Source organism: Mustela nigripes, chromosome 4 (assembly GCF_022355385.1).
Source record: "Mustela nigripes isolate SB6536 chromosome 4, MUSNIG.SB6536, whole genome shotgun sequence".
NCBI classification, from domain to species: Eukaryota; Metazoa; Chordata; class Mammalia; order Carnivora; family Mustelidae; genus Mustela; species Mustela nigripes.
The window spans coordinates 105,314,772-105,335,542 of record NC_081560.1 but is presented as its reverse complement, the minus strand read 5'-3'; the positions used below and the strand labels follow the sequence as shown (position 1 = coordinate 105,335,542).

General features: G+C 41.0%; 1 protein-coding gene across 2 annotated transcripts in view; it reads left to right on the top strand.

Moving 5' to 3' along the window:
- Positions 1 to 8,670: 8,670 nt before the first annotated feature.
- RALA (RAS like proto-oncogene A) overlaps positions 8,671 to 20,771 on the top strand; it is a 77,735-nt gene continuing 65,634 nt past the window's right edge. Inside the window, exon 1 of one of the 2 annotated variants that reach the window (XM_059397240.1) lies at positions 8,671 to 10,822. In XM_059397240.1, the coding sequence (XP_059253223.1) occupies positions 9,929 to 10,822 (894 nt within the window). In that variant the 5' untranslated portion in view covers positions 8,671 to 9,928. The remainder of the gene's footprint in view (positions 10,823 to 20,771) is intronic. The other variant, XM_059397241.1, reaches the window with a different exon arrangement.

Here is a 20,771-nt window from a genome sequence, read left to right as displayed (position 1 = left end):
TGATTATTAGTCATAAATAATGGTTTTAGTGGTTCTCACAACAGGAAGTTCCTTTTGTTTTATGGTAAGAATATTAACAGAGACTCAAAGTTGATTTTTTTTTCAGCATAAAGGAGTTAGAACCAATTTAGGAAATGTTTTCTGTTCAAAGCATTATATTTTATGAAAACTGACAAAAGTAGAGTGCATCAAAGAAATCCTGTACTATGAGGATTAGAAAAATGAGCCAGGGCTATTTATCCTGGGGGAAGAAAAACACTTGGGAGACTATAACAGGAATATTAATTTATTTGAAAAGTTAGTATGGGGGATATGGTATAGAACTATCCTGGATAGTTCAACAGGTTAGAAGTAGGACAATTGGCTAAAATTATAGTGAGATATCCTTCAAGTCAAGGAACATAGCCAGCTTGCAGCGGTGTTATCGAGAGATTCTTGTTTTGGTAGGAAACCAGATCAGGTCAAAGTGACTTTATAACCTACTGTAAGCTGACATCCTACCACATGGGCTGTGATGGCTAATTTTATGTGCCAACTTCTTTGGACAACAGGGTGCCCAGATATTTGATCAAACATTTTCCTGAGGGTGCCTGTGAGAGTGTTTTTAGAGGAGAATAACATTTCAATCAGTAGACTAAGTAAAGCAGGTTGCTCTTCCTAACATGAATGGGCCATGTCTAATCAGTTGAAGGTCTGAGTAAAACAAGGCCGCTGACCCTCCTGCAGAGAAGAGGGAACTCCTCCTACCTGACTGCCTTTGAACAGGGACATCAGCTCTTTTTCTTCCTTCAGAGTCAAACCTAAACCCTGGCTCTTCTTGACTCTCCGGCCTACTGGCCTTTGGACTGGAACTTATAGCATTGTCCCCCCTACCAAGTCCCCAGCTTGCTGACCACAGATCTTGAAGCTTCTCAGCCTCCATATTGTGTAAGCCAATTCCTAGATATAGATAGATAGATGATAGATAGGTAGATAGATAATCTGTTGTTGGCTCTCTTTCTGTAGAGAACCCTGACATATATGAACTGGGAATGTTTTACAAGACAAGACTTTTCTTCAGTTCTTACAGGTGAGTGATTCATGTTCTGTAGATTATTCTTTTTACTTAATGCTGGTCTGAGGAAAAACTAGAATTTGGTTCTACAATTTTTATTGATCCATTCATCATTGTTGAGTTTTTTTCATTAGAAAATGGAAACGGGGCACCTGGCTGGCTCAGGCAGTGGAACATGAGACTCGATCTCAGGGATGTCCCACACTGGGTGTGGGGATTACTTTAAAATAAAATCTTAGAAAAAATAGAAAAGAAAATTGAAACTGGTGGGCTGCAGCATCTTTGGGCCTACCTCCACGGGTCATGGTAAAATGGTTTTTGAGAAATTCTCTGGTCTAGACCACATCAAAGGTCTCTTAGAACTTCAAAATCCCTGGGGCACCTGGGTGGCTCAGTCAATTAAGCGTCTGCCTTCAGCTCGTGTCATGATCTCAGGTTCCTGGGACTGAGCCCCACGTGGAGCTCTGTCTCGGGCTCTGTGCTCAGCTCAATGGGGATCTTTCTTGTCTCTCTCCCCCCACCCCACTCCCTGCTCGTGCTCTCTCTCTCTCCCTCTCTTTCTTAAATAAATAAAATCTTTAAATAAGAAGTTGATATCAATCTAAGACATAACTATAAACAAAATAGATGTAATTCCTGCCCTCCTTATCAAGTAAGAAATACAAACAAACAATTCTAATATACTGTACTAGATGTTAAGCAAAGCCCAGGGACACGAAGGGAGCCCATGCCTGTCACCTGCGGTAGTCAGGGAAGGTGTGGAAAGTCCTTTTGAAGTGACATCTAAGTTGCGATGTGAAAGGAGAGTAGAATGTAGTGATGAGTAGTTGCCATGTGGTGTGAAAGAGAAGTGAAGGGGAGGTAGGAGGCTGGAGGGGGAGGTGAGAGATTTTCTCCAGGCAGGAGACACAGCAGTGACAAGAACGCCACATGAAGTGGTACTAGACTTCACTGAATCCACTCCCACCCCACCCTCTACTTTTTCTAGGCTGAATTGAGATCACAACATATCCACTGATAAAAATGGGAAGTTTTTATGACACAGCAGTGTTCATTGCCATCTGACAACTGACTTTCAGATAATCTTTGTACTGCAGTGCTTGTGCAATTATTTGTATTTTACTGCATTGGAACTTCATCTTTTATAAAAATTAATGAAAGAAATTTTAAAAAGTTGTTACTAACAGTGTAAATGAGACAAAGGCCAAAAAAAAAAAATCATTAGGTTTTCCTCATGTTGTGAATCTTTAGCCCAAATCAGATGCTTGTTGAAGTGAATTTCCTGTGAGTTCAGTGAAAGAAAAGAATGCTTTTCAAGCATGTTTTAAAAATCCTGGAAATTTACCCTTTACAGTTGTGTCTAAAACATAAAATACAGTGACAACGGGAATGGAGAAATTGTTAAAATTATGGATTGCTCATTGCCATCCTTAAGTATTCCCGTGATTTGAACACAGAAAGAACATTGTGCAAACAGAATAGGGACACACCTCACTAATGAACCTGTTACCAAGAGAAAGCTGGAATTAAAGTTTCTCTCAGTAATTTCCCAACATTAACAAAAATGATCACTACTCTACAAAATATACATTACCAGCTTCTTTCCAACGTGAAAATGAATTTTGCCTACTAAATGTCACCATAAGTGGGAGAACTGGAAATTTATCATATTGAGGGTATGTGCTATGGTGAGTGCTGTGAAGTGTGTAAACCTGGCGATTCACAGACCTATACCCCGAGGGATAAAAATATATTATATGATTATAAAAAATTAAAAATAAAAAAAAAGAAATTTATCATATTCAATGTTTAACCTAGGTTTTAAATATATTAGGTATACACATGGCAGGGGTTAAAAAATAAAAACTTTGTACAATAATTGGAAATATTCTAGGGTTTGTTTTATAATCTTACAAACCTCATACAATATATCTTAACTTTTGTTCATTTAACTTTCACACATTTTGGGGGACCACAGTATATAAAAAAGCAGACAACTACTTGTTTTCTTGGACCTGCATGTGTGTGTGTGCGTGTGTGTAATGAGGGAAATGATGAGTGACCAGAGATGAGACTACAGATATCAGTTGACATTAGATTGTGTAAGGCTGCATAGGACAGATAAAGGAATTCAGAACCATCCTGAGATTAATGGAAGTACCAAAAGTATTGAAGCGGAGGAATTATATGAATCCATTTGCCTCTGGAAGATCATAAGAGTTGCAGCATGAAGAGTGGATATAGAGGGGACTACACTAAACCCACTGGATCTGGACAGCAGTAATGGTAAGCAGGTAGAAATGGCTCAGATTAGGAGAGTGGGAGTAGATACGGAGTGGAATGGATGACTTTGAGATATCCTAAGGGGGAAAGTTTAAAAGATTGTGGTGATAAAGTAGATGTTGAGGGAGAAGATGGAAAATGCAAAGTAAACATTTAGATTTCTAGTTTGGGGCATTTGGGGTGAGTGATGGCATCAGTTCAGTGTGGACATTCTGTGTTTGAGTTGGATGCCTATGAAACACCAAAGAGATATAAGGAAGGAACTGAATATATGGGTGTCAAGCTCAGGAGTGGGCTCGTGGCTAGAAGTCATCAATGTATTATCCATACGTTGGGCATGGATGAGATCATCCAAGAGAACATGTAGACCAGACAAGAGTGAGAAGAGCTTTAGACTTCTTTGGAATGGCAAAATTTAAGAAAAGACAGAAGGACCAAGGAAGACAGAAGGACCAAGGACAACAAGGAGTGGCCAGAAAAGAAACAATGAAGTGTAGTATTACAGAAGCTAAGAGAACAGATTGTTTCAAAAAGAAAGGAATGATCAATGAACTCAAAAGTTGTTGAAACATTAATAAGTTAGAGATATCATGGGGTGCCTGGGTAGCTCAGTTAGTCAAGGATTCAACTCTTGGTTTCAGCTCAGGTAGTGAGATCAAGCCCCATGTCTGGCTCTGTGGTAGGAGTGGAGCATGCTTAAGATTCTCTGTCTCCCTATGCCCCTCACCCCCTTCAAAGAGAGAGAGAGAGAGAGAGAGATATCATATAATAGGGGTGATATTGGTGACTTTATCAGAGTAGTTTCAGAGTAGTGCTGGGGATGCAAGCTTGATTACAAATGGTTGAGGAGTGACTTGGAGATGAGGAAGGGGAGATAAGCACAAAAAATTCTCTGGAAAATTTTCTTTACTGAAAGGAAGAAGAATCTAGGTGGAAGATAGAGGGAGAGAGGATATGAGGGAGATACCTTGTACCAATAAAAATACCAAAGACAAGGAACCAATAGGGTAAGAGCTGAGTACACAATGAAGAGAACAACGGATGAAGATAGGTCCTCCAGTAGATAGGAGGAGTTGAGATTCAGAACAGAAAGAACAATGCTTGTCTATGGTAGAAAGAACAAAGAAGGGATGGATACGGTTCAAAAGATGTGTTTGGTTATATATAGTAACTAACATAACATCTCATGTAATTTTTAATTCTTATAATAAACTATACAGTATGTTTGTTTGTTTTTTTTAAGATTTTACCCATTCATCCATTTGAAAAAGAAAGTGAGCATGAGCAGGTTGTGGTGGGAGCAGAGAGAGGGGCAAGCAGAATCCCCACTGAGCGGGGAGTCCAACCATGCTCCCATGATCCTGAGATCATGACCTGAGCTGAAATCAAGAGTCAGATATTCAACCGACTGAGCCACTCGGGTGCCCCTAAAGATTTTTTAAGTGTTTATTTTTAAGTAATCTCTATACCTAATGTGGGGCTCAAACTCACAACCCCGAGATCAGAGTCACATGCTCTATCAACTGAGCCAGCCAGGCACCCCCAGTATAAGTATTTTAAAAGGCAGAGAATAATAGGATTTGTTCAAGTGTGCTGCTTATTAATACTATTTTCTCTGACTTCCAAGACTCAAACCACCTAGATTTATGAAGCCTCACCAAATGTTCCTTCTTTTGTAAGCTAACTGCTGCAAAGTCTGAAATATAGTAGATATTCAATAAATGCTAATTTAATTCCCTTCTGTTGGCTGACTCTGGACTCCGGTAGCCAGCTGTTTCACCACTAATGGAATCTAGTTCTTCCGTCTGGCTTCTCAGATCTGTACCTTCTGGTCTAATCATACCTACCAGGTCTCTCCTGACTTTGTAAATACCTTCTGTTCTGGTCTATCCTCACCTTCGGAAAAGGGTATAGTATAATTCACTTAATGAAATATATTAAAGACTAAATTCATGTTCTGCATGAAGATGTGAAGGCACCCCGTGTATGTGTATGCCCCCCCCCCACACACAAAGGAATACAGGAGCTACTAGAAATTGCTGCTATGTGATAATTCCTCTGGCAAGTCATACAACTTATAAAACGGAACAAACACTAAGAGGAGTATCAATTTTCAGTCACAGATGATGACCAAAGGCATACTTTGCCAGACTTTCTCCAAATATATCAAAGAGCCCTTAAATATCAAATTGGGTTCTTCATTTACTCGGGATGAAAATGTACGATTTTATTTATAGTTAACAAGTAGAAACATTTGTTCAAGGCTGAAAGACTACAGAGAAACCTGTAGAGAAGTAGAGAAATTAAATAGAACCGAGTTTATCTATTGCCTTGTTCCAGGGACACATTTCATTTGAAAGGTCAATCCGAGCAGCCAATGGCTTCTAAACAGTGAATATTTGATTACACAACAGTAAGAATTGATTTTTGTAACTAGTTTAGTGATAGGAGGACAATGTAAAATAAATAAAATACATCATCTCATGTATCTTAACTATGTCTTAAAATGATATGAAAATACTACACAGCCTCAATTCCAAAACTTTATTTAATAGGTATATTATTAACATTTCTTTTACTGTGTCAGGAAATATTAAAAGAAACAACATAGAAATATTTTCAGCTATACAAATTCAAAGCTTCTATGACAAAAAAAAAAAAAAAAGATTCCACCATTATTTACATACATTTTTTTCTACATAGAAAATGCCTCTATCTAACATAATCTTACTAATTTTAATCCTGGGCAACAGGAGCAATATAGCTGGAAAACTTACTATTTAACACCATACTTGCCTCATGCCAGATAAGGTTCTAAGCACTCTCCAGGTATAAACTCATTTAATCTTAAAACCATGTAACAGAGGGGCACCTGGCTGCCTCCATCTGTGGAGAATGCAACTCTTATCCTGGGGTCATGAGTTCGAGCCCTAGGTTGGGTGTAGATACTTAAAAATAAAATCTTTAACCATACAACACAATATGGTAAAACAAGTAATTTTAAAAATGAACTCGCTATTTTGCTCTCCTACCTGTCATATGTAGACAGTAAAGGTCCAGTGAAAAGATCTTTAACTTGGGCTTACAAGATTTGTTTGTTTCTGGCTCTATTTACGGTTCTGGGTGACTTTGGATAAGTTAATGAAACCGGAGCTTCCCAAACCTGACTTGACCGTTCATCAGAATTAGGAGGCTGTTATACGTTCACACACACACACACACACACCTGTTTTTTAATTTTTTAAAAGATTTTATTTATTTGCCACAGAGAGAGAGGGGGGAAAAAAGCACAAGCTGGGGAGTGTAAGGCAGAGAGAGAAGCAGACTCCCTGCCAAGCAAGGAGCCCAATACAGGACTTGATTCCAGGACCCCAGGATCATGACCTGAGCTGAAGGCAGATGCTTAACCGACTGAGCCACTCATCTATCTATATATATATATATTTTTTTTCTTAGTCAACTGGTCATCACAGTATACTTTTTATTTTCATCCCTAAAATACTTTGAGTATTTATGCCTGACATCATGAAGAATAAAAAGATGAATAAAACAAAATTTCTGGTGAAGATACTGCCATAAACATAATAGCAACTTAATTTTCAAAAATTTAAGTGTGGCTGAATTTCAGATCCTGCAGTCTATCACTCATAAGCCAGGTATGTCATATTATAAATACGTTCTGGTCTGTCATATCAAGCTGGTAACCACAGTATTAAGTACTACAGGGAACAGTGTCTCTGGGAATCTCCAAAGTTTGACTTTGGAGTCAAACTCTTTTTCTGAATAATGTGTGCCTCACAAAGTTGTTGTGAAAACAAAATGAAGTAATATAAAGGTTAAGGTACTATGGGTATTATAGAAAATAACATGTATTTTGAGTTGTTTTTCCATCAATATTGACAAATTGCTAATAACCACTGCTTTCCTATCTGGCCAATACACCCAAAGAGGTTTCTGTTGTTAACAGTTGTTTCTGTATGTGTAGTTAATGTACATTCATGTAACATTTTTATAAATTGGTATGTAATAAGTATACGTATAAAATATGCACATAATATAGCCATGAATATGTTTAAATGTGTTTATGCATATACCTTTCAACATAGAAATACCGAAGCCACGAATCTAATGGGCAAAATTTCATCTACTGTAGGGTAGACTTTGGATAAAACCTCAGGGACCTATATATTTAATTTTATATTTCTGATTAAACAATCATGGGAATGACAAAAGATTCACAGGAATGCTTCAGGTTTCAGATAAACATGTAACTGCAGATAAAATTCTTACTATCCTTTGGGGATGTGTAATGCTTTCATAGAAAATTCTAGTAAACTAACTTCAGTAAACTAATCATTAGTTCTAAAACAAGATTCTGACAAAAGCATACCACTCTATACATCCCCCCTAAAATACAGATTATCTATAACAGCAGTGAACATAAGAGCTGTAGTTACTAAAAATTCCTTTTACTTCTTACTCATAGTATATTTAACACACAGGTTTGATCATAAATAATAAAAATTTATACTCACAAGAACAAAGCTCAGCTTTTCTTTTCTTTTTTCTTTTTTTTAAATCTAAGCCTATTTTATAAACAGAATCCTTCATGTTCTTTGAGTTGCCCAGGCAGCAAATTTAGGAACGCTCATGAGTTCTACTGGATATTAGTGCTAATTATTAATGATATGTAGTCACAATTATACCCTTTCATCCAAGTACCTCAGAGCTTTTAAAGCATTAATTTGTTATTTCTTATAATATCTCTGAGAGGTAGGCCAGTAGAGGGTTATTATTATCTCTATTTTACAAAGAAACTAGGGCATGGAGAGGTTAAGGGACTGTGCTCGGGTCGTAAGGTGAACAAAGAAAAAGGGCCTCGAGATCATTGTTCTCATTTCCAGTTCAGTATGGTACCCATTAAAGGGTTGTTTAATACGCCTACATGTATTTCTACTCTAGGAAAACTGCAAATAATGTATTTGAATAATCTATGGATTAAAGGTGAGAATTCTTTATTTTTTATATTCAAAAATGTTGAATAAAAACTAATAATTACCCTTTGGTTTGCCACTGTAACTCTTATTCATAGGGCTTTTATTATTTGTTGCTTTCCAAAGCCTCTGCTCAAAATGATCCATTCTATTTCTGAGTGCTTTTGGCTAGGTTAGCGTGGCTATCAACAATGAAGAAACTGAGACATGCTGACTAATGAACTTGAGGTTGTCTATCATTGTGTTCCCATTGCTCACTCTTCTTGAAGTCATCTTCCTCGTTCTCCAGTCAACAGGTGTTTGTGCAAACTACTGTCCTCAGTCCTTTCTGGCTGGCTTTAAAGAAGCTGTTTATTGTCAATGATTAAACCTAACAATTTTTAAAATTAATGATATTTCATCTTTGAGTTTATGCTTATATACTAGTTGTCACTGTCATACTGTTTTTCGTAAGCCTGACCTTTCCGGTCCAATAGAAACATTAAACATTTGAGTATTGGCATGGGCATATGTATAATTATCACATCGGGATTTTTAAAACGTAGTATTTCTGCAATTTTCCCAAGAAAAGGTAGGGAGAAAGAAGTGGTTTTGAAACTGTGCTCGACAAAGTGGGCCTGCAGTGGGCTTGCATGTGGTGATACAAGCCTGTGGTGTTTCTAACTTCAGCCCAGAACTCCGGACCCATGTAGCAACTGCCTGAGACAGCATCACTGGCACCTCAAGCTGGCCAGGTCCAAAATGGCACTCGTTTCCACATCCCCTCCCTTTTCCCATCGCAGCCATTCCCTATTCCATTTGGTAATGTACACCTTTACCCTCTCCCCAACGCAAAGCAAGGCATCATGTTGCTACTTCCATTGGCTTACCCAGAATCTTCCTCCCAGCAATCAATTACAATTACAATCACTTGATTTGGCATCCTGGTATTTTTGGAATCCATCTTCTTTGGGTGCTCACAGACACTCCCCATAATGGTCCTTATCCTTTCTCTTGATTTCTGTCAAGTCCCATCGTCCACAAGCCCTCTTCCCCTCTTCTTCCTCTCAACTAATGTCCTCTACCAACAGCCTAAACTGTAAAACTGTCCAGGGTCACTCCTCTATTCATTGCCTCACCAAGGAGTGAAAGACGGTTCACAATTTGGTTCCTATCTGCTTCTCCAGATTCATCCTTTTCAGCAACTCAGACTTCTAAACACATACTATTTTTCCCTTTGCTGCATGTCCTTTTTGCTAGGATTTGGCTTTACCATCCCACCCTTAAGTTTGTGCTGGGAAATCCCTTATCTTGAAAACCTAACGCAGTTATGAGACCTCCATTCTTCCCTCTGGATACCTTGGTCCACCATCCCTCCAACCATAATTACTTGCTTCCACGTCGGCCCGTCAGAGTGGGCATTCCTTGAACGAGTTGTGCAAAGCTGGGAACTGCTACTCAGCAGTGGGAGGAGAGAAGGGGATAAATAAATGTCAACAGGGAAGACTCCGAGCGCTAACGGATCTTAAGCAAACGATCTCGTTCAAATCTGTGGAAAGGGTCAAACAGAGGAGCCGATTTAGTGCAACTCTTCTAACTCAAGCCACCAAATCACAAGATGGGGGCGCCGCCTGATCTCAGGGCCGCACCGGACACGAGGCCTGCGGTGTCCGGGGACTCGAGTCCCCTCAGTAAAAAATCACAAAACACCCTAAGGTCCGGGCTCTCCAGGGATCAGCAGTTAGACCCGAGGCCCAGGGCGGCTACCGGAACCCTCCGGCCAGGGCAGGGAACCGACCAAACCATCTCCAAGTTTTCCGTCCGCAACGAGCCACGTCGCCAGCCCCACTCGGGAAAACCCCGGCCACGGGACAAGCGGCCTCCACCCTGGGACAACCAGGGGGAGCGGCGGCCCCCGAAAGCAAGATGGCGGCCTCCGCTTTCCCCTCCTTCCCCGAGAACCCCCTCCTGGTCCCCAGAAGAGAGACAAGGACGTCGCGGCGCCGACGCCGAGATCCGGGAACCTCCGCGAGGCCTGCGGCAGCTCCCGGGACCCCGGGAGGCGAGTCCACCTCGCCGGGCGCGGGAAGCCGGGGATGGGGCGGTCCGAAGGGCAGCGCAGCCAGCTCTCAGCACGCAGCGGGTAGACGCCGGCAAGTCCGCGCCCTCCTGGCCATTGTTCTCCAGCCCCAGCCCCCGACAACCTCCTCTCCGCCCACGGACAGGAAGTTGCTCCCCAACCGGCCCCGCCCCGCTCCCCCAGCGCCCCGGAAGTGATCTGCGGCGGCTGCTGCAGAGCGGCCAGGAGGAGGGTGGATCTCCGGAGAGCGGAGCACCCCGAGTCCTCCTCCTCCTCCTGCCGCCAAGGCTCCGCCGCCGCCCGTCGGACTCGTCCTTCTGCCGCTCGCGGCGGGGAGCCTCCCAGACGACAAGGGCCAAGCTCTCTCCGGCCGAGGCCAGCCCAGCCGCGGCTTCCAGAACCCGCGGGGCGGAGGACCGGCTTGCGGTGCAGGTGAGCGATGCCTGCCCGGGCCGCCCCAGGAGGGGTTGGGGTGGCCGGGGCGGCGGCGGCGGGGGTGTGTCCGGGCGGCGGCGGGCCGAGGCCCAGGCTCAGGGCCCGGACGCCGAGATTGCACATCCCGCCTTCTGTCCCGGAACGAGCTGCTGGACGAGCCCGGGCTGGAATCCGGGGCGCGGTGTTCACTGCTGTGCGGGCGAGTGCACCCCCGAGAGCCGGCGGCTGCGGCTCGGTCCTCCGAGCCCAGCACCTCCTTGAGTTGGCTTCGTCCGAAGGTCACCCTGCATCTCTGGCCCGCCGCGCCGAGGTCCCCGCCTGGGCGGTGCCCGCGACCTGGGGGGACCCGTCGCCACCGCCGCAGTCCCCGCGCTTCACTCCGCCCCTCTCCCCTCCTTCCCTTTCTTCCACTCCTCGCCTGTACTAGAGCAGTTGCTTTTTAAGCATCTCCGCCAGGGTTTTGTGCTAGTTAAAGGAATGGCTTTTTCAGACTGAAGTCATTAGATGCTCAGCTTTGAACTGCACAGCTTTAGTCATATTAGGGTAATCTAGCCTCTAAAGCGAGGAAGAGAATACAGATATTTTTTGAGTGAGAGGGTCATTCCTCTGGATTTGTTCCTTACGGTTTTCCGGGAGTGGAAGATGTGATTTGTATGCTTTAGTCTGGGTATATGTGTGTAAGTGGGCAGGGATGACAGCACAGAGAGGTGGCAGTGTTGTTTCAAGGTTTAAGGAGAATTAGGGAGTTAACTGGCTTTTGCTTGAGAAACCTGAATGTCCAGACTTGTGAGAGCTTATCCAGGTGTCTTTGGGGTTGTGTGAGAACTCCCGTGCCACGCCCTGCGTGTCAAGCTGAAAAGCACCCAATTTACAAATTGTGTTTGGTGTGTGTTGGGGGGAGGGGCGGGGCGTGAGGAGGCCTTCGTAAAACGTGTGTCATTAGTTAATTTTTGTCCTGAAAGTACATTACAACTTTAGTCATGTTTCAGACTCGGATAACAAAATTTGTTAGTAAATTTGCAGTAGAGGGTCTTTTTTTTTTTTCAGCTTGTTTATTAATATATGTAAATGTATTTTACTAGTTTATGTATTTCTATGTCTATTAATACAATTTTATTGTAAAATGACTCTTGTGACTCTTCAGACGTTAATTTTAGACTACATTTTTTGAGGCCAGGAACTATGTCTTATGCATCCCTGTGTTCATAAGTGATGACTGGCACATAGAAGTTATTCCCATATTTCTTCACTGAATGAATGAACGTGTAGCTGACCCCACAATTGCCTCAGGAATCGTTTATTTTGTTGGTTTTTTGTTTGTGTCCCAGTTTCTTGGCACATACAGACTTTGCTTTGTGTTAATGTTTTTTAACGTGATGAAAAGGACAATTTACGAAGAATTCTTGGCTGTCCTTCCAAAACTATCCTCCTCTGAAAGGTTAAAATTATATTTGGGATATTGTGATTGGGCATTATAATAGCTTGTATTCCAGTCTTCAGTACTTAACTACTTAAACATGTTTATCCAGGGTTATTAAGAAGAGATTTCCTAGTGATAGTAAGTTTATGTTTGGGGTTGATAGCCATACAGTAATTTTAATTACAAAAGAGGAAATTAGAAGTCACCACTGTTTGGAAAACACGATACATCGCGGAATTGCTTTTAGTGGCTTATTTCTCCCAGGGGTAGAGGAAATCCTCTGACATCCTGATATGACCTTGGCATGATTTACCAGTAGCCACTTTCACATTTCTTTGTCAAGATCCTGATGTTCTCTAGTGTGTCTGCTGAATGTACAGCCATCTTATCACTTATTTTAAAGTAGTTTCATACAACCCTTTCTTTGCAGGGCTTTCAGGGGAAAAGAAGGGCCAATTATAGGGAAGGATCTTTTCTGCCATTTGTGTGGGGGAATAATTTTTGTCTATAGATGGTTGGGTTGTTTTCACTTCCGAGAGGTCCCCCCAAAAAAGTGCTGTTATCTTCTTTCCTCTCCACATGCCTGGTGGTGGTCCTGCACTTGTTTCCAAAGCTCAGTGTCTGCAGGATATACATGAATGGACTGGAATCACTTTTTGGAATGGGTGGCAAGAACAGGCATTTTTAAAATAGTATGAACTCTTGATGAGGAAAAATATTATGATTTGGAAGTAGTAGGGAGAAAGTTTGTGATTTTTATTGTTTTGTAAAATGTTTTAACTCTTAGACACTAAGGAGAGGGAGGCCTGCAGTTTCTTAGCAATATCACTGTACAGAGGTGAGATCTCTTTTTTAATTCAGCAACCCTCTTGGTAATAACAGTCCATATAACATTGATTGCCCGCCAAACACTGTGATAAGACCTTTAGTTATATTATTCTTCATCTCCACAGCCCCTCTGTAAGATAGGTAGCTTTTCTGTACTTTACTAAGGCTAAGAGAAGCTGTTGGCTGGAGGCCGGAAACTAATATTTAGGAGAGTTGGGATTTGAAAGTACCGATTTCTGAGAGCATTGCATATTGCAGTTAATCCTAAAAGGCTGAGGAAAAACAAGTTTCTGATTGAGCTGAGCTTCAGGAACATGAATCCAGTGATCTCAGCACTCTTGGCCATCCAGTAGGCCCTAGGGTTACGGCTGTTTCTGTTGTGAGTGCCTACAGATACGGTGTTCATCTGCCTGGGTGTGCCGTGAAGAAGTGGTTGGGTGTTGTTGGAATAGGGGTCCTGGAGGAGTAGAATGTCAGGAACTCAAGCAGTAGATTACTGCTTTTTGCTCTGAAATACCTGAATAATCCCTACTGGAGAGGACCATGGAAAATCCATTTTATGGTGATCTCTCCTGAAACCTTGTTTTTTAGTTCTTTCACTAAAGGAGGTGGTGGGGGAATGTTGGGAGGCGGAATTGGGAAGAATGTAGAAGAGGCGAAGGTATCCTGGATCTGTTTTTATCATTTCAAACCAGGTATCATTTTCACTTTGGGTTTAATATAGAGGCTTAAAAGTGGCAGAGTTCTTGTAAGGGTCTGATTGCTATTCAGTGCTGGTCAACTCTCTTTACTCTTCCCAAGCCTGTGTGGTTTTGGGTTTTTTTTGTTTTTGCTTTTTTGTTTTTTTTGGGGGAAAATGCACTTTTAATGGGCTTAATTTGAAGGATGTGTTCATCTCTTGTGTTTTTTTGTTTGTCTGTTTGTTTGTTTTTTTAAAGTATGTAGCTCTGAGTAAAAAATGGCTCATTCCCCAGCCCCCATTAGGAACAGTTATTCTTTGTTTTTCTAAGACACCTTTCATACTACCTTATTACACTCCAGAGGATTTGGTTACAATATAGAAAAAGTGAAAGTAAAGCTCTGTGAGTTTTAAGAGTTATGTGAGTAAATTTTGGAAGAGAATTTGAATCTTTGATATAATTATACCTAAGGTACAATTCCTCAGCATCAAGAGGGTAGTCTGTACAAGCCAAAACCAGCAAGCTTACATAAACTATTAGGATACTATTCTCCAGGTCCTTCACAGTTAAAGTTCCCTGTTAGATGGAATAGACCTAATGCTTGACACACATAATCCCTTTGATGTCTGGGATCCAACTGGGTTGCTGAATTCACTTACTGGAACTAGGTATCAGGTTTGACAATGTCAGGTTGGAGAATAAAACATAGCAAGATTATGAAATGACTTCTACTCCCAGATGCATCATGAAGGGTGGGCAGAGATCCCTCAGTTTCCACAAAGATCATGATTGTAGTCATCTAAGGACAGGACCTCTGCTTCCTGATGCAGTTGAGTAGCTAGCATCGTTCCTCGTTGAAAATGGAGACTGCCCACTACTGATTGCAAGTGCTGTAGTTCAGCTACTCTGTCTAGGTCTGTTCTGGATTGCTGCAGCAGCTCGTTAGCCTTTTGTTGCCTACCCCACCCGGATCTGTTCTCCACTCTTCTGTTTTCCACTCTTCGTTAGAGCAGTCCTGTGACACTCCCCTGCTTAAAGCCCTTTCGTAGCTCCTTCTTGCCTATTAATAAAATCCAAACTCCTATAATCCTTAATCTCACATACAAAACTTTGAAGATCTGCTCTTTCCCTAACTCTCTAGCCTCATCTCTCCTCTTCAAGGATATTCTGTTCCAGCAGGACCAAACTTCTAGAATGCTAGCGTTTTCTTGGTGCCCCATTTCCTCTTCTTGTAGTTGTAGCCATTCCACTTTACCCCAATCTGGTGTATGCCTGCTTGTCTTCCAGCACTCACTGTGGGTTATGCCTCTCCAGAAACTGTGTCTGGATTGGATTCTTTCTCTTGATCTCATATCTAAAAACAAGAAACTGAAAAACCAGCAAATAAAAACTTCCAACAACTTTCGAGACTGGACTGGTTGCCTTTTTTATGGGCTGCCATAAAATCCAGCATAGCACTTTTACCACTATGGGCAGTGCCTTCATTAAATTTTGTTGACCACAATCCATAGTAACTACACACAAAGCTCATAACTACACACATAAATAACACTCTTAAAAGTCTTCACAGGCCTTTACCAGAAGTTCCCAAACTTTCTTAGTTCATGATGTCCTTATCATACCAATAATAGTTTCGCAGCATCCCTAGGTCAAAAAAACACCTAACGGTTTAATTTATTAAATAGGCCTAAGCAACTTAATAAGTATTTAAGTCCTAAAAATTCAGTAGCTACATGAAAAAAATATACACGTGAATTAAATAATTTTCTTTCTTTCTTTTTTTTTTAAAGATTTTAAAAAATTATCTGATAGAGAGATCACAAGTAGGCAGAGGGGCGGGGATGGGGAGCAGGCTCTCTGCTAAGCAGAGAGCCTGATGTGGGGCTCGATCCCAGGACCCTGGGATCATGATCCGAGCCGAAGGCAGAGGCTTTAAACCCACTTTGCCACCCAGGTGCCCCAATAATTTCTTTCTTAACTGCATAGTACTCCATGGTTTATTCAACCAGTTTCCTGTGCTTGGACATTTCTTTTTTCTTTAATTTTACTTATTTGGAGAGAGAGGGAGGCACAAGCAGGCAGAGTGGTAGACAGAGAGAGAGAAGAAGCAGACACTCTGCTACGAAGGGAGCCTGACTTGGGGCTCAATTCCAGGACCCTGGGATCATGACCTGAGCCAAAGGCAGATGTTTAACCGACTGAGCCACCGAAGTGCCCCATATCCTTGGACATTTAAGTAATTTCCAGTATTTTTCAATTACAAATGACGTTATAATGAAAATCTTTACGTACATGTGTCCTTGTATTGTTGGAAGTAAATATTCAGGATAAATGCATATATAAGATTTATTAGATTTTGCCAGATTCTGCTCCTTAATGGAGCTATACTATTTTGAATACCTACCAGCAGTGTTTAAGAGTGCCATGGCCTCATCAATGGAGTGTATGGCCAAGCTTTTGAATTTCTGCCAATCTAATAGGTGAGAAATGGTATCTCAGTGTAGTTTTAATTTGTGAATTGAACTTTTTTTGTATATTAAATGCCATTTTTTACATTTTAAAAAAGAATTGTTTATGTTATTTGCCCACTTTTATTTTTTTAAAAAGATTTTATTTATTTATTTGACAGAGATCACAAGTAGGTAGAGAGGCAGGCAGAGAGAGAGAGAGAGGTGGAAGCAGGCTCCCCGCTGAGCAGAGCCCAATGTGGGGCTCCATCCCAGGACCCTGAGATCATGACCCGAGCCGAAAGCAGAAGGTTTAACCCCCTGAGCCACCCAGGCGCCCCAATTTTTTTTCTTAAGATTTTATTTATTTCACTGAGAGAGAGAAAGCACACAGGCAGGAGGGCAGCAGAGGGAGAGGGAGAACTGAGAAGGGAGCCCGATGTGGGGCTCAATCCTAGGACTCTAGGATAGTGACCTGAGCCGAAGGCAGATGCCCAACCAACTTAGTCACCCAGCTGTCCCATCAAATATATTAATCTTAAATGTATTACATCTGGATTTTTAGTTATCATCAGAGAGCCTTTCTTTATCCTCCAGTTATAGAGAAATTTACCCATGCCTTCTAATACTCAGTATGGTTTCATTTTTCCACATTCAGTTTTCTGATCCATTTGGAGGATATTTCTGTATATGGTGTGCGGAATGGATATAATGTTACCATTTTCTACATGGCTATCCAGTTGTCCCAGTGCTATTTATTTTTAGAAAATCTTTGTTTCCTTTATCGTATACTAGATTTCTCTATGTAGTTGGGTGTATTTTATTCCATTGGACTATCTGACTATTCATGCACCAGTATCAAACAGTTTAGTCATAGAGGTGTTGTATATTATTTCATACCATGTAGGACTAGTCCCCATTATAGTTCGTCCTCTTCATTGTTTTCCCTACTATTCATGCATGTTTTACTTTTCCATATGAACTTTAGCATCAGTTTATCTAAGTCCATTCATTAAAAAGCTTATTGCTATTTTTGAGATTGCACTAAACCTATGATTTAACTTAGAACTAATTTCTTGATGGTGTGGAGACATCTTAGCCTAGAACGAACAATGTCTTTTCATTTTCTTAAAACTACTTTTATGTCTTTGCAGAATGGTTATAGTTTTCTTCATACCAGTTTTGAACGTTTCTTGTTAGGTTTATTCCTAGGCATTTTATCTTTGTTGCTGTGTTGTTGCCGCTATTATAAATAAAATTTTCTTATACATTATATCTTCTGGTTATTACTCATGTATATTAATATTGCAGGTTTTTGCATGTTTTCCTGCTACCTTGCTAAACTCAGTGTTTGAGTTACTTTCATCATTGCTTCTTTTAGGCTCAGATACTATGCTTTCACCTGCAGAGATTTCAGTCTTTTCTTTTCCAATGGTTATGCCTCCAGTTGTTTATCCTATCTAACCGCATCAGTTAATATCTCCAGGACAATTAAACTACAGTTTAACAGTGTCTTTAATAAGAGATGCTGGTTGCTTTATTATTTTTTTCCTGTGGATATACAAAGATACACATTGTACTAGATACTAATGTAGATATGGAAGTGACTTTCAAAGATTGCAGTCCTTCACTGTCTCTGTAATTATAAATGGAGATGCATGTGGTGAGAGGCAGGAAAAATGGACTTTCCTAGTGGGCAAAGTACAAAGATAAGCAAGGTAAGGACTGATCTGTAGTTTCCCAGTTCACGCATCCGGTCCCAAGTTTTGTTCTTTCTTATGTTGCCACGCAGTTTTGTCAAACTTCATTGTAATCTTCTCTCAGTCAGTCATGGATGCCCCAGGGTGACCTCCTTTTCTCCTCTAGGCTAAAGCTGCCTGGGTCTGTGATGATCTAAGGGTGTCTTTCCAGGCTTTCGCAGTCTCAAGTGGTTTCTTTCCATTGTAAACAGATAAATTAGGCTTACCTTGTATTGATGTGGTTATGGCTTGGCTTCTTGGGGCTTTAGGTTATATGGCAAGGCAGGTTTGTAATTAGATGAGTTTATCCATGGAGGTGACCTAAAGTACACAGATGTGGGGTGGTTCCTGACAAGTTTGTAGAGCCTGGATCACCTGTTCTTTCTCCACAATGCATTTTCAAAGATTTAGTCCTCTAGCTGAAAGTGATGTGTTTGTGTGGAATCAAGTGTTGGGCATCCACATGTCAGTTGTGGACACACACCAGTGCTGTCTCCCAAGTTCTAGAGGGTACTTTCATTTCACTGCCATCTAAGTCACCCAGGAAGTTTAAATAACATACTTTCTATATAGATTCTTATAATTTCACAATTATCTAGGTCCATCTGTGAACTCCCAATCCACATCCTGTTGTCTTTGTCATTCTAAGTATTTCCTTCCACAAGAGTGCTGGGTGGCAGGATATTTATTAATTTCTTGCCCCTTATACTGAGGAGCTCCTCCCCAGAAATCCCTACAAGTCTTAGTCCTTGACCTATCGTCCATCTTCACTGGCCCGGGAACATGGATAGGTAGGGTGTCCAATAATCTCTTCTTGTCCCTAGGTTGAAGAGCTCTCACTCACTAGGTGAGTGGTCCATGGTCATTTGGCCATCTCCACTTTTCCTTCGCACAAGGACCTATATTGCCTTTTTCTCTTTGGGTCATGTGGCCTCTTTGGCTTGCAGTTCGGCCTTAACGGAGTGTGGGGACTGCCTGCCTTGAAGACCCTCACATCCCACCCTCTGGTACATGGATGGCACCTTGATGGCAAAGTTTGGGGAGGAGGCTTTTTTTTCTATTCATATTTTTTTTCCCCTTACTTCATCTACCCCCACCTTTTAAGGCTGAGAACCATATCCCTGTTTCCCCTAACCTTCTGCGTAAGACATATTGTCTGTGACAGAAAATCCCCATTCCCCGAGGTCTTCAGTTGTCCTAGTCTTAATGCTTGAATTATTGGTAACTTTCCCACTACCCTGTTGGTCTCCAGGGTCTTCCTGTTTCTGTGTCTGCATGCTACAACTGAGATGGTTCTCTGTGTCTATTACTTCGTTTATTCTTGTTTGCTGCTAGTGGGTTTTAGTAGCTTTCTTGATCCCTCAGAATAAATAAAACTTGATCAGTTGCTCTGCTTATTTCTTATTCTTTGCTTTGGCTCAGATCATAAAGCTCATTCTTGTCTTTATTTATTTATTTATTTTTAAGTTTATTTGGGTACAATTGTTTAAACTCTTTGTACAGCAACTGGTCATTTATGTTTTTTATTCTGTGAATTGTCTTTATGTCATTTGCTTATTTGGGGGGAATGGAGGGGCTGGACTTAAAAAGTAACAGATTTATTGAGACATAATTCACATACCATAAAATTTACTCTTTTAAAGTATAATTCAGTAGTTTTTAGTACAGTCACAGAGTTGTGCAACCATCACTACTGTCTGATTTAAGAACATTTTCATGACCCCAAAAAGAAACCCCATGCTTGTTAGCTATCACTCCTGATTCCCTCTAGCTCTGATCCACTTACCATCTGTACAGATTTTCCTATTCCAGACATTCCTTGATTCCATAAATGGAATCATACAATGTGTGGTCTTTTGTGTATGGCTTCTTTCACTCAGCATGTTTTCAGTGTTCATCCAGGTTATAGCATGTATCAGTGGTACATGCCTTTTTATGGCTGAATAATGTTCCCTTGAATAGATGTACCACATTTTGTTTATCAGTTGAGGGACAGATTTGGGTGTTTCCACTTTTTGGCCTACAGTGGAAAATGCTGCCATGAACATTGATGTACATGTTTTTGCGTGGACATGTGTTTTCATTTCTCCTGGGCACATAGATAGGAATGGAATTAGTCAGTCATGTGGTAAGTCCATGCTTAACATTTTGAGAAGTTGCCAAACTGTTTTCTAAAACACCTGTACCATTTTACTGACCCAGTATGGGTCTATGAGGCTTCCCAGTTTCTCCTCCTCCTTCCCAGTTTCTTCTCCCCAACATTTGGTATAATCCCTCTTTTTAATTACAGCCATCCCAGTGGGTGTGATTGTCTTCTTTCATTTGCTAGAATACTTTGTCTAAGCTGCCCTGTGTATGTGAAGTAATGACATCTTAGCATATCATGTCTTTTTCTTCTTAGATATTTTACTTTGAGGCCCAATTCCAAGAATGTTTTCTTTATTGTAAAAGCTATAATAAAGGTGGCTTTTTGTTCAAACTTCCAGGTGAAATTTGCTTTTGATTCATAACAAGATTTCTGTTTTATATTAGTGTGTCTGATGAGGTTCAAACTGTTATAACTTTAAATTGTTAAAAGCATACTGTTAAAAATTGTGGCATAACAAATAGAAAGACAAAATGCCTAAGTTAGAGAGTGAAGGGGAATCATTCATAGTGGACACTGACAATGTTTTGAAGATTTGCTGGTGCAGTGTTGACTACAAAATTGAGAAACACCAATTATACACAAGAGTAACCAAAAAAGATGTTAGGTTTGATTCTATGTTTGTATTCCTCTTCTTACCCGGAAGGTACCAAGTGCAAGTGCCTAAGATTTTAAAAATTGAAACT